We start from the raw sequence: 25,795 nt of genomic DNA, 5'->3' as shown, positions 1-25,795 counted from the left end.
CGGCTCGCCTCACACGGGCCCCACGGCTCGCCTCACACGGGCCCCACGGCTCGCCCCACACGGGCCCCACGGCTCGCCCCACACGGGCCCCACGGCTCGCCCCACACGGGCCCCACGGCTCGCCCCACACGGGCCCCACGGCTCGCCCCACACGGGCCCCACGGCTCGCCCCACACGGGCCCCACGGCTCGCCCCACACGGGCCCCACGGCTCGCCCCACACGGGCCCCACGGCTCGCCCCACGACTCGCCCCACACGGGCCTCTGATGGCAATACGACAGCGGACCTCCTTTCCCTTGTTTGCTGTACCGTATAACCATTGAGGCATGATCCCACTTTCTTTCTAAACATCATATTTGAACATCTTGTTGATGTTTGTTTCCTCTAGGTGAATTGGTGACTACTCCCCTGTTTGACGGTAGGGACTCGTACATTGCATACCCTCCTCTGACCAACATCCACAACGACCTGCGCATCGAGATGGAGTTCAAACCCATGAACCTGGACGGTCTGATGTTCTTCAGCGTGGGCAAGAAGATGAAGACGGAGGACTTTGTCTCCCTGGAGATGGTGGATGGACACGTGCAGTTCCGCTATGAACTGGGGACTGGTGAGAGCGTAGAGATTCAATATAATACTGTATACTGCATAGTACACAATAAGGAGTTGTATTATTAATTATATTTATTGATGTGGGTGAGAGGCCCTGATACTGTTATACTATGATAGCTACTCAATCTGCTGTATCCTCTCCAACTGTTACCTTTTCGTTTTCGAGCTCAAAGCTGTTTATGGTTGTGCCATAGATTCTTGAATCTAAAAGGGATACTTCGGGATTTTGGCAATGAGGCACTTTATCTACTTCCCCAGAGTCAGATGAACTCATGGATAGCATGTTTATGTCTCTGCTTGCAGTTTGAATGAAGTTGCTAGCACAATTGATAATTAGCCTTAGCCGCAATGACTGGTAGTCATTGCCCAGTCATTGCGCTATGGTATCTGCTAGCATGCTAGGAAATACCATAGACTTCCAGTCATTGCGTAAATGCTAGTTAGTGTTGGCTCGCGTAACTTACTTCATACTTGACAAAGAGACATAAAAATGGTATCGAAGAGTTAATCATTGCCAAAATCCTGAAGAATTCCTTTAACTAATAGATTGAGTCACCTGTAACTGTTGACCGATATAATCATTTTCTCTAGATGAAGTATCTCCTCTGTTTCATTGGCCTAGTTTTCACACTTAGCTCCTCTCAGGTATCAACAAAACAGTGGAAAAGGAAACTAGCAAAGCATTAGCAAGCACTGCCGTGCTCAGACAGTATAATAGTGGAAATCATGCTACTGTCTTTGTTTCCAGGCCAAGCTGTCCTGCGCAGTCCTGAGCCGGTCACCCTGAGCCAGTGGCACCGCTTGGAAGCCGGGCGCCTCGACAAGGATGGCTCTCTGAAGATTGACGGTGGCCGGGAGGTCAGGAGGTCGTCACCAGGCAAGGCCCAGGGCCTGAATATCCACACCCCCATGTACCTAGGAGGAGTCCCCAACTTTGATATCATACCCAAGGCCCTTAACATCAGTGTTGTGTACGATGGATGCATAGGAGAGGTGAGCTCAAAACACACACAGCATGAGCCATGATGGCCTTTATTATAATTCATAAGCACTTATGTCATGTTTATAACCACCATATTACTACAATAGCGTCACATATCCACACAGTCACAGAACATCAATAGTTTAAAAAACAAACGTGAAACTGTCTTCTTTTCCCTGATTGTTTGACTTGAATAATTGGACTTGATTGGACCTCTAACCCTCTGTGTTGTCCGTTGTCCAGGTGTCCATCAACGGTAAGAAGGTGGACCTGTCCTACAGCTTCACAGACAGCATGGCCATCATCCAGTGTAAGGACAACAGTCCCTGTGACCGCAACCCCTGTCTAAACGGGGCCAGCTGCATGCCGAGCGCCGAGTATGAGTACCAGTGTCTGTGCAAGGACGGCTTCGAGGGTGAGTCCATTGTACTTAATTTATCTATGGGATTTCAGTTTGGTTAGAGCTATGTGCCGTAGATTGATTTAATAATTGGCATTCAATAACCCTATTCTGAAATTAATCTTTCCCAAACGAGAACTGTCGTATGTATCTCTCCCCCTAATGCCACTTTGACCCCTCTAATTTCTGACCCCTGTCTCTGTGCCCTCTCCAGGTGAGCGATGTGAGGTGTTGAAGGATACCTGCCAGAGCAGTGACCAGTGCCAGAACGGAGGCAGCTGTGTCAACAGCCAGTGTGTGTGTCCTGTAGGCTTCAATGGCCCCGTCTGTGGAGAGAGTGAGTACTGCTCTAGTCCCCTCCTATACACTACACACACACAACCATTCCACTATATATTCTAGTCCCCTCCTATACACTACACACACACAACCATTCCACTATATATTCTAGTCCCCTCCTATACACTAGACACACACAACCATTCCACTATATATTCTAGTCCCCTCCTATACACTACACACACACAACCATTCCACTATATATTCTAGTCCCCTCCTATACACTAGACACACACAACCATTCCACTATATATTCTAGTCCCCTCCTATACACTAGACACACACAACCATTCCACTATATATTCTAGTCCCCTCCTATACACTACACACAACCATTCCACTATATATTCTAGTCCCCTCCTATACACTACACACACACAACCATTCCACTATATATTCTAGTCCCCTCCTATACACTAGACACACACAACCATTCCACTATATATTCTAGTCCCCTCCTATACACTACACACACAACCATTCCACTATATATTCTAGTCCCCTCCTATACACTACACACACACAACCATTCCACGGTATATTCCACTATATATTCTAGTCCCCTCCTATACACTACACACACACAACCATTCCACTATATATTCCACTATATATTCTAGTCCCCTCCTATACACTACACACACACAAACATTCCACTCTATATTCTAGTCCCCTCCTATACACTACACACACACAACCATTCCACTATATATTCTAGTCCCCTCCTATACACTACACACACACAACCATTCTAGTCCCCTCCTATACACTACACACACACAACCATTCCACTATATATTCTAGTCCCCTCCTATACACTACACACACACAACCATTCCACTGTATATTCCACTATATATTCTAGTCCCCTCCTATACACTACACACACACAACCATTCCACTATATATTCTAGTCCCCTCCTATACACTACACACACACAACCATTCCACTTTATATTCCACTATATATTCTAGTCCCCCCTATACACTACACACACACAAACATTCCACTATATATTCTAGTCCCCTCCTATACACTACACCCACACAACCATTCCACTATATATTGTAGTCCCCTCCTATACACAATACACACACAACCATTACACTATATATTCTAGTCCCATTAGATGTGACTTTATTATCATAGACAGTGAAGGAGACTAGCAGATCAAATGGAACAATTCTGCATAGAGTATCTGGATAAGAAATCATTGCAACCTAATTACCTAATTATAACACTTTGACTGTGTTCACATATAGTATTTTTGTTTTCTCTCAATTAGTCCAACATTTGCACTGTTGCCATAAATGCTGATGTATGGTATAATTGTGATTGCTGATTTTGTTTGTAGCGCTGTTTCTTCATTAGGAGATACAGACATCTCTGGGCATACCATCAAATCGCTTCACAGTAGCACTGTGTATATGTTAGCTTAGAATACACCCCTATAGTCTTGACAGAGATATTAGTTACCAGTAGACATAACAATCTCTCTCCCATGGACCATTGCATTAGCTCGGCCTCAACCAGACCCCTCGTCTAAGGAATGGGCCCATATGAAGATGATTCTCCACACTCTAACCTCCACAACGTAACATCCAAAAACTATTCTACTCTATAGGATCCAGCAGTGGTCTGTAGTGTTGGGTGTCAAAGCCACATGATCTTGTGCGTCTAATCCCTGCCCTCTAATGGCTATATTCCACACACACAGGCCAGGTCTCCAGCTTCGCCGATGCCCTGTGGAATTTGGAGGGTAGCGGGGGGAATGGTACAGTATCCCTCCCTTCAGTTCTGCCTGACACAACTGTGACTAACAGTCAGGGGCCCATCTGCTCGACCTAAGGGCCCCCGAGAGCCCCCGCATGGCCCCCGCCGCCAGCCTAACACACACACTCAGCAAATCAGAGAAACTTACACAACACTGTACTACCAAAACAACGCTACACATTCATATTCTGTACTGAACTGGTGGCTGGGGTTCCTATCCTGTGAAATGTTGGGAGGGGGGAATTGTACGTTGTTAAAGGCTAAGGGTACGGTGGTGTGCAGATGGATATTGCGTCTTCTTGCGGTTGTGTATTATTGGGTTTTGGCCCTTTGACACTTTTTCTCTCTATTGTTTGAGATACTGTGTATGTTTTAGAGATGCAAGACATTTAGAATTCCCCTTTTGTCCTCTCCTAAACAAGTGTCCTGTCGAGTCTGTGACAAAACCAACTACTTACTGCAACATCTTCCAAACTACCATCTTCCAAACTGCCGTCTTCCAAACTGCCTGTCCAAACTGCCGTCTTCCAAACTGCCGTCTTCCAAACTGCCTGTCCAAATCAACAACAGAACAACTGTTTTTTTTCTCCACTTCTGCTCTCGTTCGTTGGAAACTGAGAATTGCATTATTTTCTACCCATTGGAACAAGGATGTTCGTTGTCAGTTACTAACCACTAAAAGTATTTTGATGAAAGTATTATGATGTGAGAGCCGTTTGGGTGAGTTGAAACTCCCTTGAAGATGATAACTATGCATGGAGCACTCGATCGCCTGGGTCCACACTGCACTGAGATGCCTGTCTCGCTTGACTCTACAGACCTAGTGTGTGTGATGAATGACATGTACTATGGAGAATGTCGTCTGGCTCTGGTATTTTGCACAGTTTGTCTGTCAATGCAGAATTTTCAATCTGCAACATTAGTTTAAAATAATGTGTTGAGGAATGTGTCAAAAGTAGAGTTATTTAAAAATATAAATACAAGTATTGATAAGAACATTTATCTGTCTTTTTCCCTCTTTCTTAACTTGTGTACTAACCACTGTTAGTTTCTAACTGAGCCAGTTGGACGGAGGTTCTATTCACCCTGCTGCCACCGGAGGGAGCGCTAACACTAAGGTTCAATATAGCAACATACAGGAAACTGAGGTGTTGTGTTTTCTACTCTGTTTTTATAGATGCCCCCATTGAGTATGCAGTTAAATTCTATGACAACGGTTACCTTGCTCTTCCCAAGACTATCTTCCCCAGAAGGTGAGCCAGAGTTTCCCAAGTGGAGAAGGAAGTAACTTTCTTTAAGCTGTATCAATTTCCTTCTCTACAATTGTCACTATTGTATTGAGACATTGACATGGTCTAGGTAGTTTTAAAACCATGTCTGGGTCTTCCCCCCACTCTCTCTTTCTCTCTCCCTCTCCCCCTCTTACACTCTCTTTCTCCATGTGTATAGTGCATTTGGAAAGCATTCAAACTCCTTGACTTTTTCCACATTTTCTAATGTTACAGCTTTATCGTAAAATTGATGACATAGTTTTATTCCTCATCAATCTACACACAATACCCCATAATGACAAAGCAAAAACAGGTTTAAAGTGTATTAAATGTATTAAAAATTCAACGCTGAAACATCACATTTACATAAGTATTCAGACACTTTACTCAGTACTTTGTTGAAGCACCTTTGGCAGCGATTACAGCCTTGATTCTTGGGTATGGTGCTACAAGCTTGGCACACCTGTATTTGGAAGGTTTTTCCCATTATTCTCTTCAGATCCTCTCTTCAGATCCTCTCTTCAGATCCTCTCTGTCAGGTTGGATGTGGAGCGTCGCTGCACAGCTATTTTCAGGTCTCTCCAGAGATGTTTGATCAGGTTCAAGTCCGGGCTCTGGCGGGGCCACTCAAATACATTCCCAAAACCACTCCTGTGTTGTCTTGGCTGTGTGCTAAGGGTCATTGTCCTGTTGGAAGGTGAACCTTCGCCCCAGTTGGAGGTCCTGAGCACGCTGTAGCAGGTTTTCTTCAAGGATCTCTCTATACTTTGCTCCATTCATCTTTCCCTCGATCCTGACTAGTCTCCAAGTCCCTGCCGCTGAAAAATATCACCACAGCATGATGCTACCATCACCATGCTTCACCGTAGGGATGGTGTCAGGTTTCCTCCTGACGTGACATTTGGAATTCAGGCCAAAGAGTTCAATCTTGCGGGCTGTCATATGTATTTTACTGAGGAGGGGCTTCCGTCTGGCCACTCTACCATAAAGGCCTGATTGGTGTAGTGCTGCAGAGATGGTTGTCCTTCTGGAAGGTTCTCCCTTCTCTACAGAGGAACTCTGGAGCTCTGTCAGAGTGACCATCGGGTTGTTGGTTACCTCCCTGACCAAGGCCCTTCTCCCCCGATTGCTCAGTTTGGCCGGGTGGCCAGCTCTAGGAAGAGTCCTGGTGCTTCCAAACTTCTTGTATTTAAGAATGATAGAAGCCATTATGTTCTTGGGGCCCTTCAATGCTGTAGAAATGTTTTGGTACCCTTCCCCAGATCTGTGCCTCGACACAATCCTGTCTCGGAGCTCTACGGACAATTCCTTTGTCCTCATGTTTTTTTTTTCTGCTCTGACATGCACTGTAAACTATGGGACCTTATATAGACAGGTGTGTGCCTTTCCAAATCATGTCCAATCAATTGAATTTACCACAGGTGGACTCCAATCAAATTGTAGGAACATCTCAAGGATGATCCATGTAAACAGGATGCACCTGAGTTCAATTTCAAGTCTCATAGTAAAGGGTCTGAATACTTATGTAAAAATGGTATTTCTGTTCTTTATTTTTAATACATTTGCAAACATTTTCTAAAAACCTGTTTTCTTCATTATGGGGTGTTGTGTGTAGATTAATGAGGCATTTTGTTTATTTAATCCATTTGAGAACAAAGCTGTAATGTAACAAATTGTAAAAAAAAAAAAAAAAAAAGGAAGGGGTATGAATACTTTCTGAATGCACTGTATGTGTGTTATAATGTCTGTATGTGTGTTATAATGTCTGTATGTGTGTTATAATGTCTGTATGTGTGTTATAATGTCTGTATGTGTGTTATAATGTCTGTGTGTGTGTTATAATGTCTGTATGTGTGTTATAATGTCTTTGTGTGTGTTATAATGTCTGTGTGTGTGTTATAATGTCTGTATGTGTGTTATAATGTCTGTATGTGTGTTATAATGTCTGTATGTGTGTTATAATGTCTGTATGTGTGTTATAATGTCTGTATGTGTGTTATAATGTCTGTATGTGTGTTATAATGTCTGTATGTGTGTTATAATGTCTGTATGTGTGTTATAATGTCTGTATGTGTGTTATAATGTCTGTATGTGTGTTATAATGTCTGTATGTGTGTTATAATGTCTGTATGTGTGTTATAATGTCTGTATGTGTGTTATAATGTCTGTATGTGTGTTATAATGTCTGTATGTGTGTTATAATGTCTGTATGTGTGTTATAATGTCTGTGTGTGTGTTATAATGTCTGTATGTGTGTTATAATGTCTTTGTGTGTGTTATAATGTCTGTGTGTGTGTTATAATGTCTTTGTGTGTGTTATAATGTCTGTGTGTGTGTTATAATGTCTGTGTGTGTGTTATAATGTCTGTGTGTGTGTTATAATGTCTGTGTGTGTGTTATAATGTCTGTGTGTGTGTTATAATGTCTGTATGTGTGTTATAATGTCTGTATGTGTGTTATAATGTCTGTGTGTGTGTTATAATGTCTGTATGTGTGTTATAATATCTGTGTGTGTATGTTATAATGTCTCTGTGTGTGTTATAATGTCTGTGTGTGTGTTATAATGTCTGTGTGTGTGTTATAAGGTCTGTGTGTGTGTTATAATGTCTGTATGTGTGTTATAATGTCTGTGTGTGTGTTATAATGTCTGTATGTGTGTTATAATGTCTGTGTGTGTGTGTTATAATGTCTGTGTGTGTATGTGTGTGTTGCAGCGGCCCTGACACTCCAGAGACCATTGAGCTGGAAATCAAGGTCAACAGCAACTCCAAAGAGGGCCTGATCCTGTGGCAGGGAGTGGTATGTCCTAACCTGACCACCGTACTCATGCACCCCCGGGGCAATACTCAGCACTATTTTTCATCCTTACTATCTAATCACATATTTACCAATAACCTACCATGCAGAACTTTGATTCAGCACTTCCGTTTACACTCACTGTCATTAATAATAGTAAATATAATAATACATTGGATTTGTGTCTCGCTTTTCTAAGACTAAAAGTTTCCTTTTGGTTGTTTCTCATGTTTTTAACTGGCTCTCACATCTCACTTCTTTCTCATTGTATTGAGATTGATGTAACTTACAGACTGGCTGTCGATTTGGCATGTTGGCCCTGAGCAAGCCACATCACAGTTCCAGGTTCAGGCATGGTTTGGCATGTTGGCTCTGAGCGAGCCACGTCAGAGTTCCAGGTTCAGGCATGGTTTGCCATGTTGGCTTTGAGCGAGCCACGTCACAGTTCCAGGTTCAGGCATGTTGGCTCTGGGCGAGCCACGTCACAGTTCCAGGTTCAGGCATGTTGGCTCTGAGCGAGCCACGTCACAGTTCCAGGTTCAGGCATGTTGGCTCTGAGCGAGCCACGTCACAGTTCCAGGTTCAGGCATGTTGGCTCTGAGCGAGCCACGTCACAGTTCCAGGTTCAGGCATGTTGGCTCTAAGCGAGCCACGTCACAGTTCCAGGTTCAGGCATGGTTTGGCATGTTGGCTCTGAGCGAGCTACGTCACAGTTCCAGGTTCAGGCATGGTTTGGCATGGTTTTGACAGCACTGTTTTGATTGACTGCACTGCATGTTGCCTGATTGTTGCTTTGCCTCTCTAACCCAAGCCCCTTCCCATCTTCCCCAGGAGTCAGTTAATGGCGCTAGCCATTTCCGCAAGATGCATGCTAGTAAAAAGGTATCCACCTCACCAAAACACCTGGTAAATATGGTATACTTCAGGATATGTACTTCATGTATAGATATATTGTAAGATGATTTGACAGTCTTACACTATATCTATACCATAACTATGGAATACATGTTTTGAACTTGTGTTGTTTTCTCCGGCTGGAGCAGCCTACTAGCTTTAATTAACAATTAAATACAATCAATCAATCCTTAACAATAATATCTATGTTGTATAATATGCACGATGGCTGTGACAGCTTCAATGCTCATTGTTATGTTGCATGTAACATTTGTTCTGTACTACCAAAAGGAGCTTGATTCAGGTTTGTGATCAAAGCCTGAATAGGTCTAAAAATATATTTGTGTGTATCTTATACAATACAGGGAACTCCACAAGTCTTAATACAAAACCTGTGCGCTCAGTATATGAAAAAATCCATTATGGTTTTACTGTATGATCCAGATATACAGTATGTTAGATATACTGTACAGTATATCCCCCATGCTCAACTGGCTGACCGCGGTGCGATTTGGACCCAGAATGGGGTCAATACGGGCCGCGGTTCTCAACTACTCGGTTGGGCTTCGACCCGTGGTATCATATAAACACACATAAGACATGGATTCTCTGCAAAATGTGAAGAATTGTGGGAAATTAGGTTTAAAATTGCAACATTTTCTCTCCTCCAACAAAAACAGTGTGAGCAGTTTGGGGTTGTGAGGTGGGGGTTTGTTACTACGCCAACAAATGACAATATTCATCCAGACCTTTGCCACCTAGGAAATGTGTCTGACCAGACCTTCTCAAGTAGAATTTGAGTATACCTACTGTATATGATACAGTATATGCTATTTTACTGTCTGTCATTATACTGTCATAACTTTCCTATAATTTGTAATCCAAATAACTTTATTTCTAGGAACTTGGAGATCAAGGCAAGGGCAAGGACTTTATCAGTCTTGGTCTGCAAAACGGACACCTTGTCTTCAGGTAAGAAAGCATCACTGACATCACTGTGGTGGTATCCTAAGGAATATGCCCATGCTGTTCGTATATCTGATTGGTAAAGTAAATATTGTTTGCACCAGTCCTAAATAAGCACATACGGTGGGGTCCAAAATGATTGACACCTGTCATAAAGGTGAGCAAGAATGACTGAATAAAATAAATAATTAAAATACTGAGCTATATTGTATACTCATCTTTATCAAGGGTGTAAGTAATTTCAGGCCTCAATTTAGGTCTTTATTCTCCTCTATGTAGTCCCAGTAGTAATGCTGCTGTTGCATATTCCCTGTCTGTCCACAGCTACCAGCTGGGCAGTGGTGAGTCTCAGATCCAGTCCAGAGAGCCCATCAACGATGGCAGATGGCACAAGGTCACTGCTGTGAGGTAACACACAGTACATGACCTTCCACTCTCATGCTCCGTTACAACTTGTATTATTCACCTCTTATTCCACATACAGTGGAAGATCTACTGTTAATAGAATAGAAAATGTTTATAGTTTTAGTAGTGATTTATTTTCTCAACGAATGTTCTCTGTGCTTTGTGATGAAGTGTAATGATTATACGAGTAAGGAACGTTTTCTTCTGTGTGTGTGATCAGAACTGGTAAACAGGGATATATTCAGATAGACGGAGGAGCCTTTCAACAAGGACAATCACAAGGCAAAAGCATCATGGTGAACACCAAAGGCAACGTATACCTGGGTACGTGTCCTTCTTCCCGTTAGAGACATGTTGGGAAAATGTCAAGTATTAATTTTCAAGGTCTCCAAAAAGTTTGAAAGTACACTGTCCCAAATCTATAGGCAAATGACTGATTGACAGAGGTGATATTGTGTCTCTTCTAAGGACATGCACTGAGGTTGTGTGTGTGCGTGCGTGTACTCATGTGTGTTTGTGTGTTACAGGTGGCGCCCCGGACATATTTGCGATGACGGGAGGGAAGTTCTCATCGGGGCTCGAAGGTTGTGTGAGGAACCTGTCTCTGATGAACGCCCGGCCGGGAGAGCAGCTGGCCAGACCCATCGAGCTGCAGGCCACCGCAGAGAATGGCATCAACGTGGGCCGTTGCTCCTCATAGACCTACAGCAGCCCCCACACAAACACACACACACACACACACACACACACACAGACAGAGAGAGAGACTATGGAGACAAGATACACACAGACATTCACAGTTACACGCAAACACACAGAGACTTACATACATGCGTACACACAGTCAGTTTGATACAAACGTGGTGCTTTGCTCCTACCAAAAACAAAGATACACAACACAAAATGATATTTTGCTCTATGTGCATTAAACCAAAAAAAAGAGAAAAAATGAAATGATATTAACAAATCTTCACTTCCTCAGTGTTGTATTGTCAATGAAGGTCAAGGACTATTAACACAGATCCAGTACAGTTTACATACTCCCGGCAGTAGCTTTTAGCCATGACAACAAGAGAGTAAAACGCTATAGGCCTTCTACGATGGGTCAGATCCTATGGAGTTGGAGATGTTTTTACAGCACTGAATTTTTATTTATATACATATAAATATATATTATATATTTGTGGGGGAAACATGCAAACTAACCATAACTGCTCTACTTTGTCCTAGAGTTGATTCTGGGTTCTAATACTGTGTGTCCAGGGCTTTTTTTATAGGGCCTAGTTGTGTTAATACTTGAAGACATTTAGGCCTTCTACTTTCTTCTTCACTTCTGTAGGGGAACCTGAGGGGCGAGCATGATCACAGCCTTGTCACACTATTGGTAGAGGGGTCACAGAGGTCACGTCACAAAGCAGCATCAAGACACATCTCAGGGGAAGACAGGATTTTAAAAACAAACAGACAGGATTTTAAAAACAAACAGACAGGATTTTAAAAACAAGCTATTAGAAGTAATGGTGCCGTTCAATTCTGCCAAATCATTTCTGATCTGATTCTAAAATACCTTGTCTTTCCACACCTAGCATGGTTGCCTCTTTTGTGTCTGTAAATTGTGTTTTTTTTAAACTTGGTGCTATTAAGTCAGACATGAAAATACAGCGCACTAACACTCATGTGTCTGTCTCCTTATATTAATGTAGTACATATGTTGTTACATTTACTTAATTTCTACATTTGAAATAATATCAGTGTAAAACACATGTTACACTTGCCTACTTTCTTTCACCTCTCCTGAGGTTGGGGAGGTTGTGTTGTTCTCCAGATTAAATCTGAGGTTTATTTTAGTATTTTTAGTGTGGCTCAGTCTCCTCATGAGTCCTATCTTATTGAGTAGATCTCAAAAGACGTCAAGGTGGTGTTTTAAAGAATGAATGTAGATTTTAATTTTGAAGTTTTTTTTATTATGAGCGGTTCTGAGAATTCTAAGACATTTTGTAATTTTGCTTCTGCAGTCACAATCATGTGCTTACTATTTCCAAGTCAGGTAAATATCAGTTTAGTCTGGGTATGTGGGGGTCCCAGGACCAACTTTGGGAAACCCTGATTTAGTAGACGCTCTTATCCAGAGCAACTTACGGTAGTGCGTGCACTATACATTTCTCATACTGGTCCACCGTGGGAATTGAACCCACAACCCTAGCGTTGCAAGCGCCATGCTCTACCAACTGAGCCACACGGGACCATACTGTTATCCCTATATGACGTTGTGTGTGTACTGTATGTGATTGTACTAAATGCGTGTAAACTGTGTACTGTTGCTCTATGTGTGTGTACTTTATGTCCGCGTCTCGCCATCTAAATCCTCAGGAGGGTTAACGCAGAACTGCGTCAAGATGTTCCTCAGTCATTTTCAGGTTCAGTAGCAACTAGCCTCAGTAGGTCTCATGGAGCTAACAGGTCTGACATGGAACTGTAGCAGCTGCATCATTTTGTTAGCTGTTGTACCTAACGCACTATGCAAGCAGATTCATACCAAAATATTTTGACATGGATATGGCTTCCATAACTTGGGGTAGACTGATTGGATGAGACGAACAGTAGACATACAGCAGACAGAGTAGATTACTTCAGCAGTGGGGGAATACAGTTGAAACCTGCCTGGTGGGGTGCGTGCTAACTGTGACCTATGGAGCCCCAATGAGCATGCTCGCCCACACTGGTTGACCACATGACAAATATGGCATCATAGTTTCACAAACTTTTCACATTTTGTAAGTTGAAGATTATGTTGATTAATATTCTAAAAATGAGCACTATCATTTCACTTAAAGTTGCTTCATTTTTATTTATTTTTGTTTATTTGATTCATTTCTGTTGTTTATTTCAGGCTTGATTCTGCTGTTGTAGAGCAATCAGAAAAGCTTGCCATCATTTTTTTCTTGCGTTGTTGTGTATTCCCTCCCCACATCCCCATGCCCTTCATGTTGGATTTTTAATACCGTTCTTCTGTCTTCCCCGACTGAAGTTCCCACCATGACATATACCGTCTCAGTTGAGTGTCTGTGGAACAACTGTGGTAACTGACAGTAACATCAGCCCGAGAAGGGGTTGTCAACTGCTTTGTGCCAGACCCAAATAAATCTATGTGTATCTATAGATCTATATATACAGTATGGCTCTGGTTTGAAATGATAAAATGAAGGATTTTAGGCTCTCTATATCACATTGAGTAGAGTTACCAATACTCATTGGGAAAGGTTACAATGTGATTATTGTGTAATTGACAGGAGTAAACACTGCATAAACACGGATGAGAAAAACATCATACAATCACAAATCAATAATACATTGAATTCCCATTTGTGTATATCATCATAAGATATATTTGGGTATGGTTGGTGTACTGAGTATGTATGAAGTAAATATGGCCACTCATCATTGATGAAGATATTATTTCACCTATTTTGACATTTTTAATATTGTCTCTGTTTCTTTTTTTGGATTAAGACATGTTGAAAGATACTGTCACAAATTTCTAGTGAATGGAAGTGTACTACACATAATATTATTGTCCATTGGATGATACTGCTCTTGTTCCTGACTGAACCATTTCCAGAGTTGAAAGGAATGACTCTTCCCCTCCCTCAGTGTTTCTTCATTAAAACAACATTCATGTGCTATTTAGAATCTTGCGAGTTGTGTTCTTTTCCCAGTCATATTTTTTTTACCCAGTTCTATTATTATTTTCTTGTATAATTTTTTTAACGTTCTACAGACAGTTGTCCGATATAGTCCTCCTTTATCTACTAATTCACTTTCAGATATTGCACACTCCAGTCCCAGGATATCCAAATCAAATCAAATGTTATTTGTCACAGGTGAAATGCTTCCTTACAAGCCCTTAACCAACAATGCAGTTTTAAGAAAATACCCCCAAAAAAGTTAAGATAAGAGATAAGAATAACAAATAATTAAAGAACAGCAGTAAATAATGATTGATACGATTGATAAGATTGAATGATACGATTGATAAGATTGAATGATACGATTGATAAGATTGAATGATACGATTGTTACCCTTAATCGTCATTATGTTCGCTCGTCATCTTTAGTGGGCCAGCTCTTTACCCAGGACCCGAGACAGTGTGATTCTCTATTACTCTATTACCAGGCCTATTGACAAAGTCAAGGTTCAATGTACCCAATGGAAGTTAGACCCAAATCAGGTTTCTGATATGGATAGCCATAGAGATCTCTTATTACTGTAAATTATGATTAGATGAGGCATGACAAATGTTTATACAGTAAGTAACCGTGGCAGCATTTCAAAATGATTTTATATTTCATTTTTACTGCTCTGTTCTACCAGCATTACATACACATTACATTGCAACCGTGGAAGAAGAAGCATCCCAACAAATAGGTCCCATGAACACAAAGAAAAGTTAAGTTGTTATTGATCACTGGCCATGTAATATTGGAGACATACTACTGTATGCACATTGGCCAAACGTCAAAAAAGACGACAGAAGACATTCTTGCAGTTACAGCAAGTCAAACTGTAGTCATTGTTGAATTCACATTCGATCGCGCCCAGGCTCTGTCGTAACCGGCCGCGACCGGGAGGTCCGTGGGGCGACGCACAATTGGCCTAGCGTCGCCCGGGTTAGGGAGGGCTTGTTCGGTAGGGGTGTCCTTGTCTCATCGCGCACCAGCGACTCCTGTGGCGGGCTGGGCGCAGTGTGCGCTAACCAAGGTGGCCAGGTGCACGGTGTTTCCTCCGGCGCATTGGTGCGGCTGGCTTCCGGGTTGGATGTGCGCTGTGTTAAGAAGCAGTGCGGCTTGGTTGGGTTGTGTATCGGAGGACGCACGACTTTCAACCTTCGTCTCTCCCGAGCCCGTACGGGAGTTGTAGCGATGAGACAAGATAGTAGCTACTACAACAATTGGATACCACGAAATTGGGGAGAAAAAGGGGGGGAGAAAAAAAAAAAAAAAGATTTCACATTCGCTGCTGGGACTGCACGAGACAATCTAGCCTTGGGATACATACACTATATGTACAAAGGTATGTGGACACCCCTTCAAATGAGTGGATTCTGCTTTTTCAGCCACACCAGTGCTGACAGGTGTTGCATCTAGTATTTTATGACATCGTAAATCTTCACACCAAGCCCAACAAGAATACATTCATGGGGCTAGGCGTCCAGTCAGCGGGACACCTGTCGACAACTTCCGGCGAAATTGGAGGGCGCGCAATTGAAATAAATAATCATAAAAATGGTGGGTATTAAACATCTAGGTACATACAAGTGTCTTATATCGGTTAAAAGCTTACATTTTTGTTAATCTAACTGCATTGTCTGATTTGCAATAGGCTTTACAGCGAAAGCATGCCATGCAATTATTTGAGGACAGCGCCCCACATCAAAATATTTTTCAACCAGAACAGGCTTCGTAAAATCACAAATGGCAATTAAATATTCAATTACTTTTTGAAAATCTTCCTTCGATTTGCAATCCCAAGGTTCCCAGCTACAGTATGCATGGTCGGTTTGTTAGATAAAATCCTTCTTTATATCCCAAAAAGTCAGTTTAGTTGGCACCATTGAGTAATCCATTTGTTCAACATGCAGAGAAAGGAATCCAAAAAGCTACCGCTGAACTTTGTTAAAACCAGTCAAACTACGTTCCTATTTAATCCTCAGGTAACCTAAAATGTAATTAAACTATAATATTTCATACGGAAAGAAGTATGTTCAATAGAAAAGTAAAATTAGCAAATGCACGTCCTCTTTGTCACGCGCGCACAGACTGATTTCCAACTCCGACTCCCTGTACCAAAACTCTAAATTCTTCCTTGTTTGGGAAGAAACAAGCCTGAAACCTTGAACGAAGACTGTTGACATCTAGTGGAAGCCATAGGAATTGCAATCTGGGAACTGGAATTGCATAGGAATTGCATAGCTTTCCATTGAACATTTTTCCGGTTGGTTTTTCTTTGGATTTTCAGCTACCATTTCAATTGTGTTATAGTCTCATACATTATTTTAACATTTCAAATGTTAAACAAACTTCAAAGTGTTTTCTATCCAATGCTACCAATTATATGCATATCCTGGCTTCTGGGCCTGAGTAACAAGCAGTTTACTTTGGGCACGTCAGTCAGACAGAAAGTGGAGAAAAATAGACCCTAACCGGAAGAAGTTTTAACTAGACTAAGGAGGGTTATGTACCTGTGACCTCATTTTTATGACAAGCAAGTGGGGAGGCCAGTGACATCAGAGTTTGCAGTTGAAGTTTGCATTTTTTTTACCCTTAGTGTGTGAACATTACTGTATTTCTACTTCGGCTATTGTTTTTCAAAAGGCAAGGATAAAAAATAGCTGGAGTGCATGTTTAAGTACAGTATCTATAGATGGACTATCCAAATACTGTCACAAAATATGTTATTATTTATCCACTTTGTGTTCTAAACATCAGGTCTACATGCTACAGATTTCTGGTGATACATCATCTTGACAGCTGGTGAGTTCCTGTCAGAAAACCAACCCTCACTACGGCCGCCGGCCAATAGGGAATGATATATAACAACAACGTGCCTGTCATTAAATATCTGTCTGTTTTCATCTGTTTGTTCCTACTGAACATAATCCTGTTGGCAGAAAGCTACTACTCCCTGTTGGATTGATTCTACATGACTGGCTCATCCCAGGTGATGTGTCTCAAGGTTAGGGCAGGTGCTAATTACGGTGCATACAGGAAGTCTATTACAGTTGAAGTCGGAAATTTACATACACCTTAGCCAAATACATTTAAACTCAGTTTTCACAATTCCTGTTATGACTTCCGCCGAAGTTGGTTCCTCTCCTTGTTCGGGCGGCGTTCAGCGGTCGAAGTCACCGACCTTCCAGCCATCGCTGATCCACTTTTCATTTTCCATTGGTCTTGTCTTTCATCACACCTGGTTCCAATTCCATCAATTACATGTTGTGTATTTAACCCTCTGTTCCCCCCCATGTCCATGTCCGTAATTGTTTTTTGTAGTGCTTGTGCACGGTATGATGGTATTACCGGGTTTTGTTTAACCCATTTATTCTATTGTTCTGTTGACGGTGGTTTATGGGTATTTTCATTCTCCTGCGCCTGACTTCTCTGCCGCCAGTACGCACATCACTACAATTCCTGACATTTAATCAGAGTAAAAATTCCCTGTTAGGATCACCACTTTATTTTAAGAATGTGAAATGTCAGAATAATAGTAAAGAGAATGACATATATCAGCTTTTATTTCTTTCATCACATTCCCAAATGGGTCAGAAGTTTACATACACTCAATTAGTATTTGGTAGCATTGCCTGTAAATGGTTTAACTTGGGTCAAATGTTTCAGGTTGCCTTCCACAAGCTTCCCACAATAAGTTGACAGAGCTGGTGTAACTGAGTCAGGTTTGTAGGCCTCCTTGCTCGCACAGGCTTTTTCAGTTCTGCCCACAAATTTTCTAAAGGCTTGAGGTCAGGGCTTTGTGTTGGCCACTCCAATACCTCGACGTTGTTGTCCTTAAGCCATTTTGCCACAAATTTGGACGTTTGCTTGGGGTCATTGTTCATTTGGAAGACGCATTGCGACCAAGCTTTAACTTCCTGACTGATGCCTTGAGATGTTGCTTCAATATAATTTTTCCGTCCTAATGATGCCATCTATTTTGTGAAGTGCACCAGTCCCTCCTGCAGCAAAGCACCCCCACAAGATGATGCTGCCACCCCGTGCTTCACGATTAGGATGGTGTTCTTCGGCTTGCAAGCATCCCCCTTTTTCCTCCAAACATAACGATGGTCATTATGGCCAAACAGTTATATTTTTGTTTCATCAGACCAGAGGACATTTCTTCAAAATGTGTCCCCATGTGCAGTCCAATCCCTAGTCTGGCTTTTTTATGGCGGTTTTGGAGAAGTGGCTTCTTCCTTGCTGAGCGGCCTTTCAGGTTACATCGATATAGGACTCATATGACTGTGGATATAGATTATTTTGTACCTGTTTCCTCCAGCATCTTCACAAGGTCCTTTGCTGTTGTTCTGGGATTGATTTGCACTTTTCACACCAAAGTACGTTCATCTCTAGGAGACAGAACGTGTCTCCTTCCTGAGTGGTAATGATGGCTGCGTGGTCCCATGGTGTTTATACTTGCATACTATTGTTTGTATAGATGAACGTGGTACCTTCAGCATTTGGAAATTGCTCCCAAGGATGAAGCAGACTTGTGGAGGTCTACAATTTTTTTTATGAGGGCTTGGCTGATTTCTTTTGATTTTCCCATGATGTTAAGCAAAGAGGCACTGACCCTAACCCTAGCTTCATGTCCACATCCTGGTTAAACCCTAACCCTAGCTTCATGTCCACATCCTGGTTAAACCCTAACCCTAGCTTCATGTCCACATCCTGGTTAAACCCTAACCCTAGCTTCATGTCCACATCCTGGTTAAACCCTAACCCTAGCTTCATGTCCACATCCTGGTTAAACCCTAGCTTCATGTCCACATCCTGGCTCAACCCTAACCCTAGCTTCATGTCCACATTCTGGTTAAACCCTAGCTTCATGTCCACATCCTGGCTCAACCCTAACCCTAGCTTCATGTCCACATTCTGGTTAAACCCTAGCTTCATGTCCACATCCTGGCTCAACCCTAATCCTAGCTTCATGTCCACATCCTGGTTAAACCCTAGCTTCATGTCCACATCCTGGCTCAACCCTAACCCTAGCTTCATGTCCACATTCTGGTTAAACCCTAGCTAAAATCAAATCAAATCAAATCAAATGTTATTTGTCACATACACATGGTTAGCAGATGTTAGTGCGAGTGTAGCGAAATGCTTGTGCTTCTAGTTCCGACAATGCAGTAATAACAAGTAATCTAACTAACAATTCCAAAACTACTGTCTTGTACACAGTGTAAGGGGATAAAGAATATGTACATAAGGATATATGAATGAGTGATGGTACAGAGCAGCATAGGCAAGATACAGTAGATGGTATCGAGTACAGTATGTACAAATGAGATGAGTATGTAAACAAAGTGGCATAGTATAGTATAAAGTGGCTAGTGATACATGTATTACATAAGGATACCGTCGATGATATAGAGTACAGTATATACGTATGCATATGAGATGAATAATGTAGGGTAAGTAACATTTATATAAGGTAGCATTGTCCACATCCTGGTTAAACCCTAGCTTCATGTCCACATCCTGGCTCAACCCTAATCCTAGCTTCATGTCCACATCCTGGTTAAACCCTAGCTTCATGTCCACATCCTGGCTCAACCCTAACCCTAGCTTCATGTCCACATTCTGGTTAAACCCTAGCTTCATGTCCACATCCTGGTTAAACCCTAGCTTCATGTCCACATCCTGGCTCAACCCTAATCCTAGCTTCATGTCCACATCCTGGTTAAACCCTAGCTTCATGTCCACATCCTGGTTAAACCTTAGCTTCATGTCCACATCCTGGCTCAACCCTAACCCTGGCTTCATGTCCACATTCTGGTTAAACCCTAACCCTAGCTTCATGTCCACATTCTGGTTAAACCCTAGCTTTATGTCCACATCCTGGCTCAACCCTAACCCTAGCTTCATGTCCACATTCTGGTTAAACCCTAGCTTCATGTCCACATCCTGGCTCAACCCTAACCCTAGCTTAATGTCCACATTCTGGTTAAACCCTAGCTTCATGTCCACATCCTGGCTCAACCCTAATCCTAGCTTCGTGTCCACATCCTGGCTCAACCCTAGCTTCATGTCCACATCCTGGCTCAACCCTAATCCTAGCTTCATGTCCACATCATGGCTCAACCCTAACCCTAGCTTCATGTCCACATTCTGGTTAAACCCTAGCTTCATGTCCACATCCTGGCTCAACCCTAACCCTAGCTTCATGTCCACATTCTGGTTAAACCCTAGCTTCATGTCCACATCCTGGTTAAACCCTAGCTTCATGTCCACATTCTGGTTAAATCCTAGCTTCATGTCCACATCCTGGCTCAACCCTAACCCTAGCTTCATGTCCACATTCTGGTTAAACCTTAACCCTAGCTTCATGTCCACATTCTGGTTAAACCCTAACCCTAGCTTCATGTCCACATTCTGGTTAAACCCTAGCTTCATGTCCACATCCTGGCTCAACCCTAACCCTAGCTTCATGTCCACATCCTGGTTAAACCCTAACCATAACCCTAGCCTCAACCCTAACCCTAGCTTCATGTCCACATCCTGGTTAAACCCTAACCCTAACCCTAGCCTCAACCCTAACCCTAGCTTCATGTCCACATCCTGGCTCAACCCTAACCCTAGCTTCATGTCCACATCCTGGTTAAACCCTAGCTTCATGTCCACATCCTGGCTCAACCCTAACCCTAGCTTCATGTCCACATCCTGGCTCAACCCTAATCCTAGCTTCATGTCCACATCCTGGTTAAACCCTAGCTTCATGTCCACATCCTGGTTAAACCCTAGCTTCATGTCCACATCCTGGTTAAACCCTAGCTTCATGTCCACATCCTGGCTCAACCCTAACCCTAGCTCCATGTCCACATCCTGGCTCAACCCTACCCTAGCTTCATGTCCACATCCTGGCTCAACCCTAACCCTAGCTTCATGTCCACATCCTGGCTCAACCCTAACCCTAGCCTCAACCCTAACCCTAGCTTCATGTCCACATTCTGGTTAAACCCTAACCCTAGCCTCAACCCTAACCCTAGCTTCATGTCCACATTCTGGTTAAACCCTAACCCTAGCTTCATGTCCACATTCTGGTTAAACCCTAACCCTAGCCTTAACCCAAACCCTAGTGTCACGCCCTGGCCATAGAGAGGCTTTTATTCTCTATTTTGGTTAGGCCAGGGTGTGACTAGGGTGGGCATTCTAGTTTCTTTATTTCTATGTTTTCTTTTTCTTTGTTTTTGGCCGAGTGTGGTTCCCAATCAGAGGCAGCTGTCTATCGTTGTCTCTGATTGGGAATCATACTTAGGCAGCCTTTTTTCCCACGTGTGTTTTGTGGGTAGTTATTTTCTGTTTAGTGTCTGCACCTGACAGAATTGTTTCGTTTTTGCACTTTGTTATTATTATTTTTTTGAGTAATAAAGAATCACAAACACTTACGACGCTGCGTTTTGGTCCATGCCTTCCGACAAGAGACGTTACACCTAGCCCATTAATGTTAATGTCATTTCAGAGTTTGTTTTGTTTTTTATATTGAGTTTTAAATGTACTTCCACACTCCTAGTGAGAAAAAGTTAAAACACAAACTTTGACTTTCCTCTGAAGTGACAGATTATTTTTGTTCTTTGCTCAGCTATGTCGTCACATTTGGGTTTGTCTGCATCAATTCTACACAGAAAGAAGTGGACAGTGCAAGGACTACCACGTGATGCTAACCTGTCCCTCTGATTTCTGCCAAGGTAAATCCTCCTCACATACTTTATTGCGAGGTCCATGCAGGAGAAGCACCTTTAATTGCGTTTGTCTTTATTCAAGCTGATATGTGATATGCAACTGCCGAACGCTATATATCCATGGTTTAACTGGAATGAAATATTCCTATCCTGTATATTTGACTGTGATATGTGGTTGTTTCACAAAACTATCTTAAGATGAATGCACTTATGTCTGTCATTAAACAACCCCATGCCATGATTAGATAGTGAAAAAAACACAGCAATCTCTTTAATCATTTCTTTAAACAATAAAAGCAAATTGACCAACATTTATGAAAATGTCTATATATTCAACTAAACTTTAGAATTGTGTTTATAAATAAGAAAACTTGCATTACATTAAACTAGAGCATAATAAGTTAAGCATAACACAAAATATGTATTGATTGAGGTGACTACATGTTGCTATCTACAAAATGTCAATCAAGTCATCTTTACTGAGCTGGTCTTGCCTGTGTGACAGGTTGCAGGACGCGTTGGTTTGACTTGGACAATCGTATTGGGCGAGGCGACTGAGACCATTTTTTAGCTGCAGGTGGAATACCCCAATGAGGTCTGTTCCCGTCCTGTGGCCATTGAAGCCATAACCGTGTCTGATACCCCCGCTCTACAGATCGGAGATGTCCTCCAAGCTGTTCATACTGTACCTGCTCACAGATGACTTAGTGATTTCTATGATGTGTCACTGACATCCAATGATATCCAATAACAAATAATAACAAACTAGGTATTGACAATATTAAAGGGTCAATATCCTTCACAATTCCAACCTACATTTTACATATTAAATTAGCTTACATTCACATTTCCAAAGCTGTATGTATAGAGCATCAGGAGTTAACAAATGCCCATAGCTACTAAATTATTTGCCTGTGTGTGTTTTCCAAGTATGACGCCACTCATGGATTTGCCTGTGTGAATGCAGAGCAAGATGGTAGACTCTGTCAGGACTACAAAGTCTGTTTCCTGCCCTCAGGCTTTCTGCTCAGTGGACAACCAATGAGAACCAATCCACATGAAAGCAAAAAGAATCAGAGTTCTGTGCCGAATGGGACAAATTTGCTTTTGGTCTGAGTTACTTTATATATGAAGGAGCTGTAATTCCTAATGGCTGCTATAGAATATAACATGTAAAAGCAATCCTTCGTCTGCCTTACTTCTGACCTGTAAAGTAAAATGCTTTATGTCTATGTGGAACAGGGTTGTGGTCAACTCAATTTCAATTCCAGGCCATTTAGAAAGTTAACCAAATTCCAATTCCTATTCCAAATGTTCCTTATTGAAAAAACATTGGAGAGAATTGGAACTTCAGTGTACTTCCTGAATTGGATTGAATTAAAATGGAATTGACCCCAACCCTGATGTTAAATTGATATCTAAACGTACATTTCTTCACGTTAGCATTAGAAAATATGTAGTATCATGTTTCCTTTCATGTACTCTACAGTGTAGCCTACAGGCGAACTACAATTACAGTAAGCCATAGTGTGTAAAAAACGACAGTGATCACAGATGCACAAAGAGGCACAGACAGTTATCAAAAGTTCAACGTCTACACACAATGTAGTCTAAATTTGGATGGCTAGACTCATGGGGACTGAATTCTTTAGAAATCTCAGATGTAGTATGACAATGCAATGAGTTTGTGTGGAATGTGTTTATTTTCTCCTGTAGGGTACTAAAAAAATCACAGAATGAAGGCAGTGTCACATACCCTACAACCGTTAGGACTATGTACTGGTAGTCTCCTGCCACTGTAAGTCATGGTTTGAAAATGTGACTCTTTAACCTTTAAACTTTTTTGCATTACTTAATGTTGGTCATTTCATGTTTATCTTTCCAAGTTCAGAAAACATTAATGAACTAATTTGAGGAATGACTTGAGCCCCAAGTCAGAAAACATACTACTGTATCCTAATAACCTGAATGAAAAAGTGAACAGCAAGTCAGAAAACATACTACTGTATCCTAATAACCTGAATGAAAAAGTGAACAGCAAGTCAGAAAACATACTACTGTATCCTAATAACCTGAATGAAAAAGTGAACAGCAAGTCAGAAAACATACTACTGTATCCTAATAACCTGAATGAAAAAGTGAACAGCAAGCTAAATAAAAATACATTTGACGGTGGATCGTCAAGATATTCTCTTTGCAACTGTGCATCTAAAATACTGTAAGTGATTTATTGATTAATAGAGTGGCAAATCATTGGGTATTGATTGACTTTCCTGCTAATAAATTATTTTGTGATCATGTGACTGCATGAATGAGCATTAGAGTGAGAGTTTCTAAGTAGAGCTTTCCTCTCACAACATTCAGACTTGCGTTTTTCTTTGTTTTCAGTACATATCAGAGGAACATACGTTGACAAATGAAGAAAATAACTTAACGTCTTAAAGGGGAATCTGCAATTGCTACATCCATTTTTGGACTTATAAAGAAATGATGTATACCCATTGATTCTTGAAGACTATAATTTATGAATGCCTCGTGAGCTTAGTTTTGTCAGATCCCACCAGGACTGGAAAATATAAGCTTGTTTTACTTCAATATTTGTAAACATTAGCCTCAAAACATGGATACAATTATAATATTCCCATAATGTACACTATATATACAAAAGTATGTGGACACCCCTACAAATGAGTGGATTTGTCTTTTTCAGCCCAACCGTTGTTGACAGGTGTATGAAATCGAGCATACCGCCATGCGATTTCCATAGACAAACATTGACAGTAGAATGGCGTTACGGAAGAGGTCAATGACATTCAACGTGGCACCGTCATAGGATGCCACCTTTCCAACAAGTAATTTTGTCAACTTTCTGCCATGCTAGAACTGCCACGGTCAACTGTGAAGTGGAAACTCTAGGAGCAACAATGGCTCAGCCACGAAGTGGTAGGCCACACAAGCTCACAGAAAGGGACCGCTAAAAGCGTGTAGCACGTAAAAATCTTCTGTCCTCGGTTGCAACACTCACTACCGAGTTCCAAACTGCCTCTGGAAGCAACATCAGCACAAAAACTGTTAATCAGAAATGGGTTTCCATGACTGAACAGCTGCACACAAGCCTAAGATCACCATGCACAATGCCGAGCGTCGCTGGAATGGTGTAAAGCTCGCCGTCATTGGACTCTGGGGCAGTTGAAACGCATTCTCTGGAGTGATGAATCATACTTCACTATCTGGCAGTCCAACGGACTAATCTGGGTTTGGTGGATGCCAGGAGAACACTACCTGCCCCAATGCATAGTGCCAACCGTAAAGTTTGGTGGAGGAGGCATAATGATCTGGGGCTGTTTTTCATGGTTCGGGCTAGGCCCCTTAGTTCCAGTGAAGGGAAATCTTAAAGCTACAGCATACAATGACATTCTAAACAATTGTGCTTCCAACTTTGTGGCAATAGTTTGGGGAAGGCCCTTTCCAGTTTCAGCATGACAGTGCCCCCGTGCACAAAGCGAGGGCCATACAGAAATAGTTTGTCGAGATCGGTATAGAACTTGGCTGGCCGGCACAAAGCCCTGACCTCAACTCCATCAAACACCTTTGGGATGAATTGGAATGCCGACTGCGAGCCAGGCCTAATCGCCCAACATTAGTGCCCGACCTCACTCATGCTTTTGTGGCTGAATGGAAGCAAGTCCCCACAGCAATGTTCCAACATCTAGTGGAAAGTCTTCCCATAAGAGTGACAAAGGCTGTGACAGCAACAAAGGGGGACCAACCCTATATTAATGCCCTCGATTTTGGAACGAGAAGTTCGACAAGCAGCAAGCTTCTGGTTTTGTAGCGTAAATTTGTTCATTACAATGGCCAGAACAAGAATGTTTGTGCGTCACATCCGGTGGAATATTCTAG

General features: G+C 42.0%; 1 protein-coding gene and 1 non-coding gene across 18 annotated transcripts in view; one reads left to right on the top strand and one right to left on the bottom strand.

The window, feature by feature from the left end:
- The window catches only part of hspg2 (heparan sulfate proteoglycan 2), a 200,218-nt gene extending 186,089 nt beyond the window's left edge, over window positions 1-14,129 (top strand). For 12 of the 17 annotated variants that reach the window (XM_036988585.1, XM_036988594.1, XM_036988584.1 and 9 more), the window contains 12 exons: window positions 389-610; window positions 1,361-1,605; window positions 1,838-2,009; window positions 2,209-2,331; window positions 4,052-4,108; window positions 5,285-5,360; window positions 8,093-8,177; window positions 9,006-9,080; window positions 9,970-10,040; window positions 10,359-10,442; window positions 10,660-10,763; window positions 10,967-14,129. In XM_036988585.1, the coding sequence (XP_036844480.1) occupies window positions 389-610; window positions 1,361-1,605; window positions 1,838-2,009; window positions 2,209-2,331; window positions 4,052-4,108; window positions 5,285-5,360; window positions 8,093-8,177; window positions 9,006-9,080; window positions 9,970-10,040; window positions 10,359-10,442; window positions 10,660-10,763; window positions 10,967-11,139 (1,487 nt within the window). In that variant the 3' untranslated portion in view covers window positions 11,140-14,129. The remainder of the gene's footprint in view (window positions 1-388; window positions 611-1,360; window positions 1,606-1,837; window positions 2,010-2,208; window positions 2,332-4,051; window positions 4,109-5,284; window positions 5,361-8,092; window positions 8,178-9,005; window positions 9,081-9,969; window positions 10,041-10,358; window positions 10,443-10,659; window positions 10,764-10,966) is intronic. The other 5 variants (XM_036988591.1, XM_036988598.1, XM_036988583.1 and 2 more) reach the window with 4 other exon arrangements.
- Window positions 12,610-12,683, bottom strand: trnaa-ugc. The gene has a single exon. It is a non-coding gene; the product is annotated as a tRNA-Ala (tRNA).
- Window positions 14,130-25,795: the final 11,666 nt, after the last annotated feature.

Source organism: Oncorhynchus mykiss, chromosome 9 (genome assembly GCF_013265735.2).
Source record: "Oncorhynchus mykiss isolate Arlee chromosome 9, USDA_OmykA_1.1, whole genome shotgun sequence".
Taxonomy (NCBI): Eukaryota; Metazoa; Chordata; class Actinopteri; order Salmoniformes; family Salmonidae; genus Oncorhynchus; species Oncorhynchus mykiss.
This window is presented reverse-complemented; position numbering and strand designations above follow the sequence as displayed.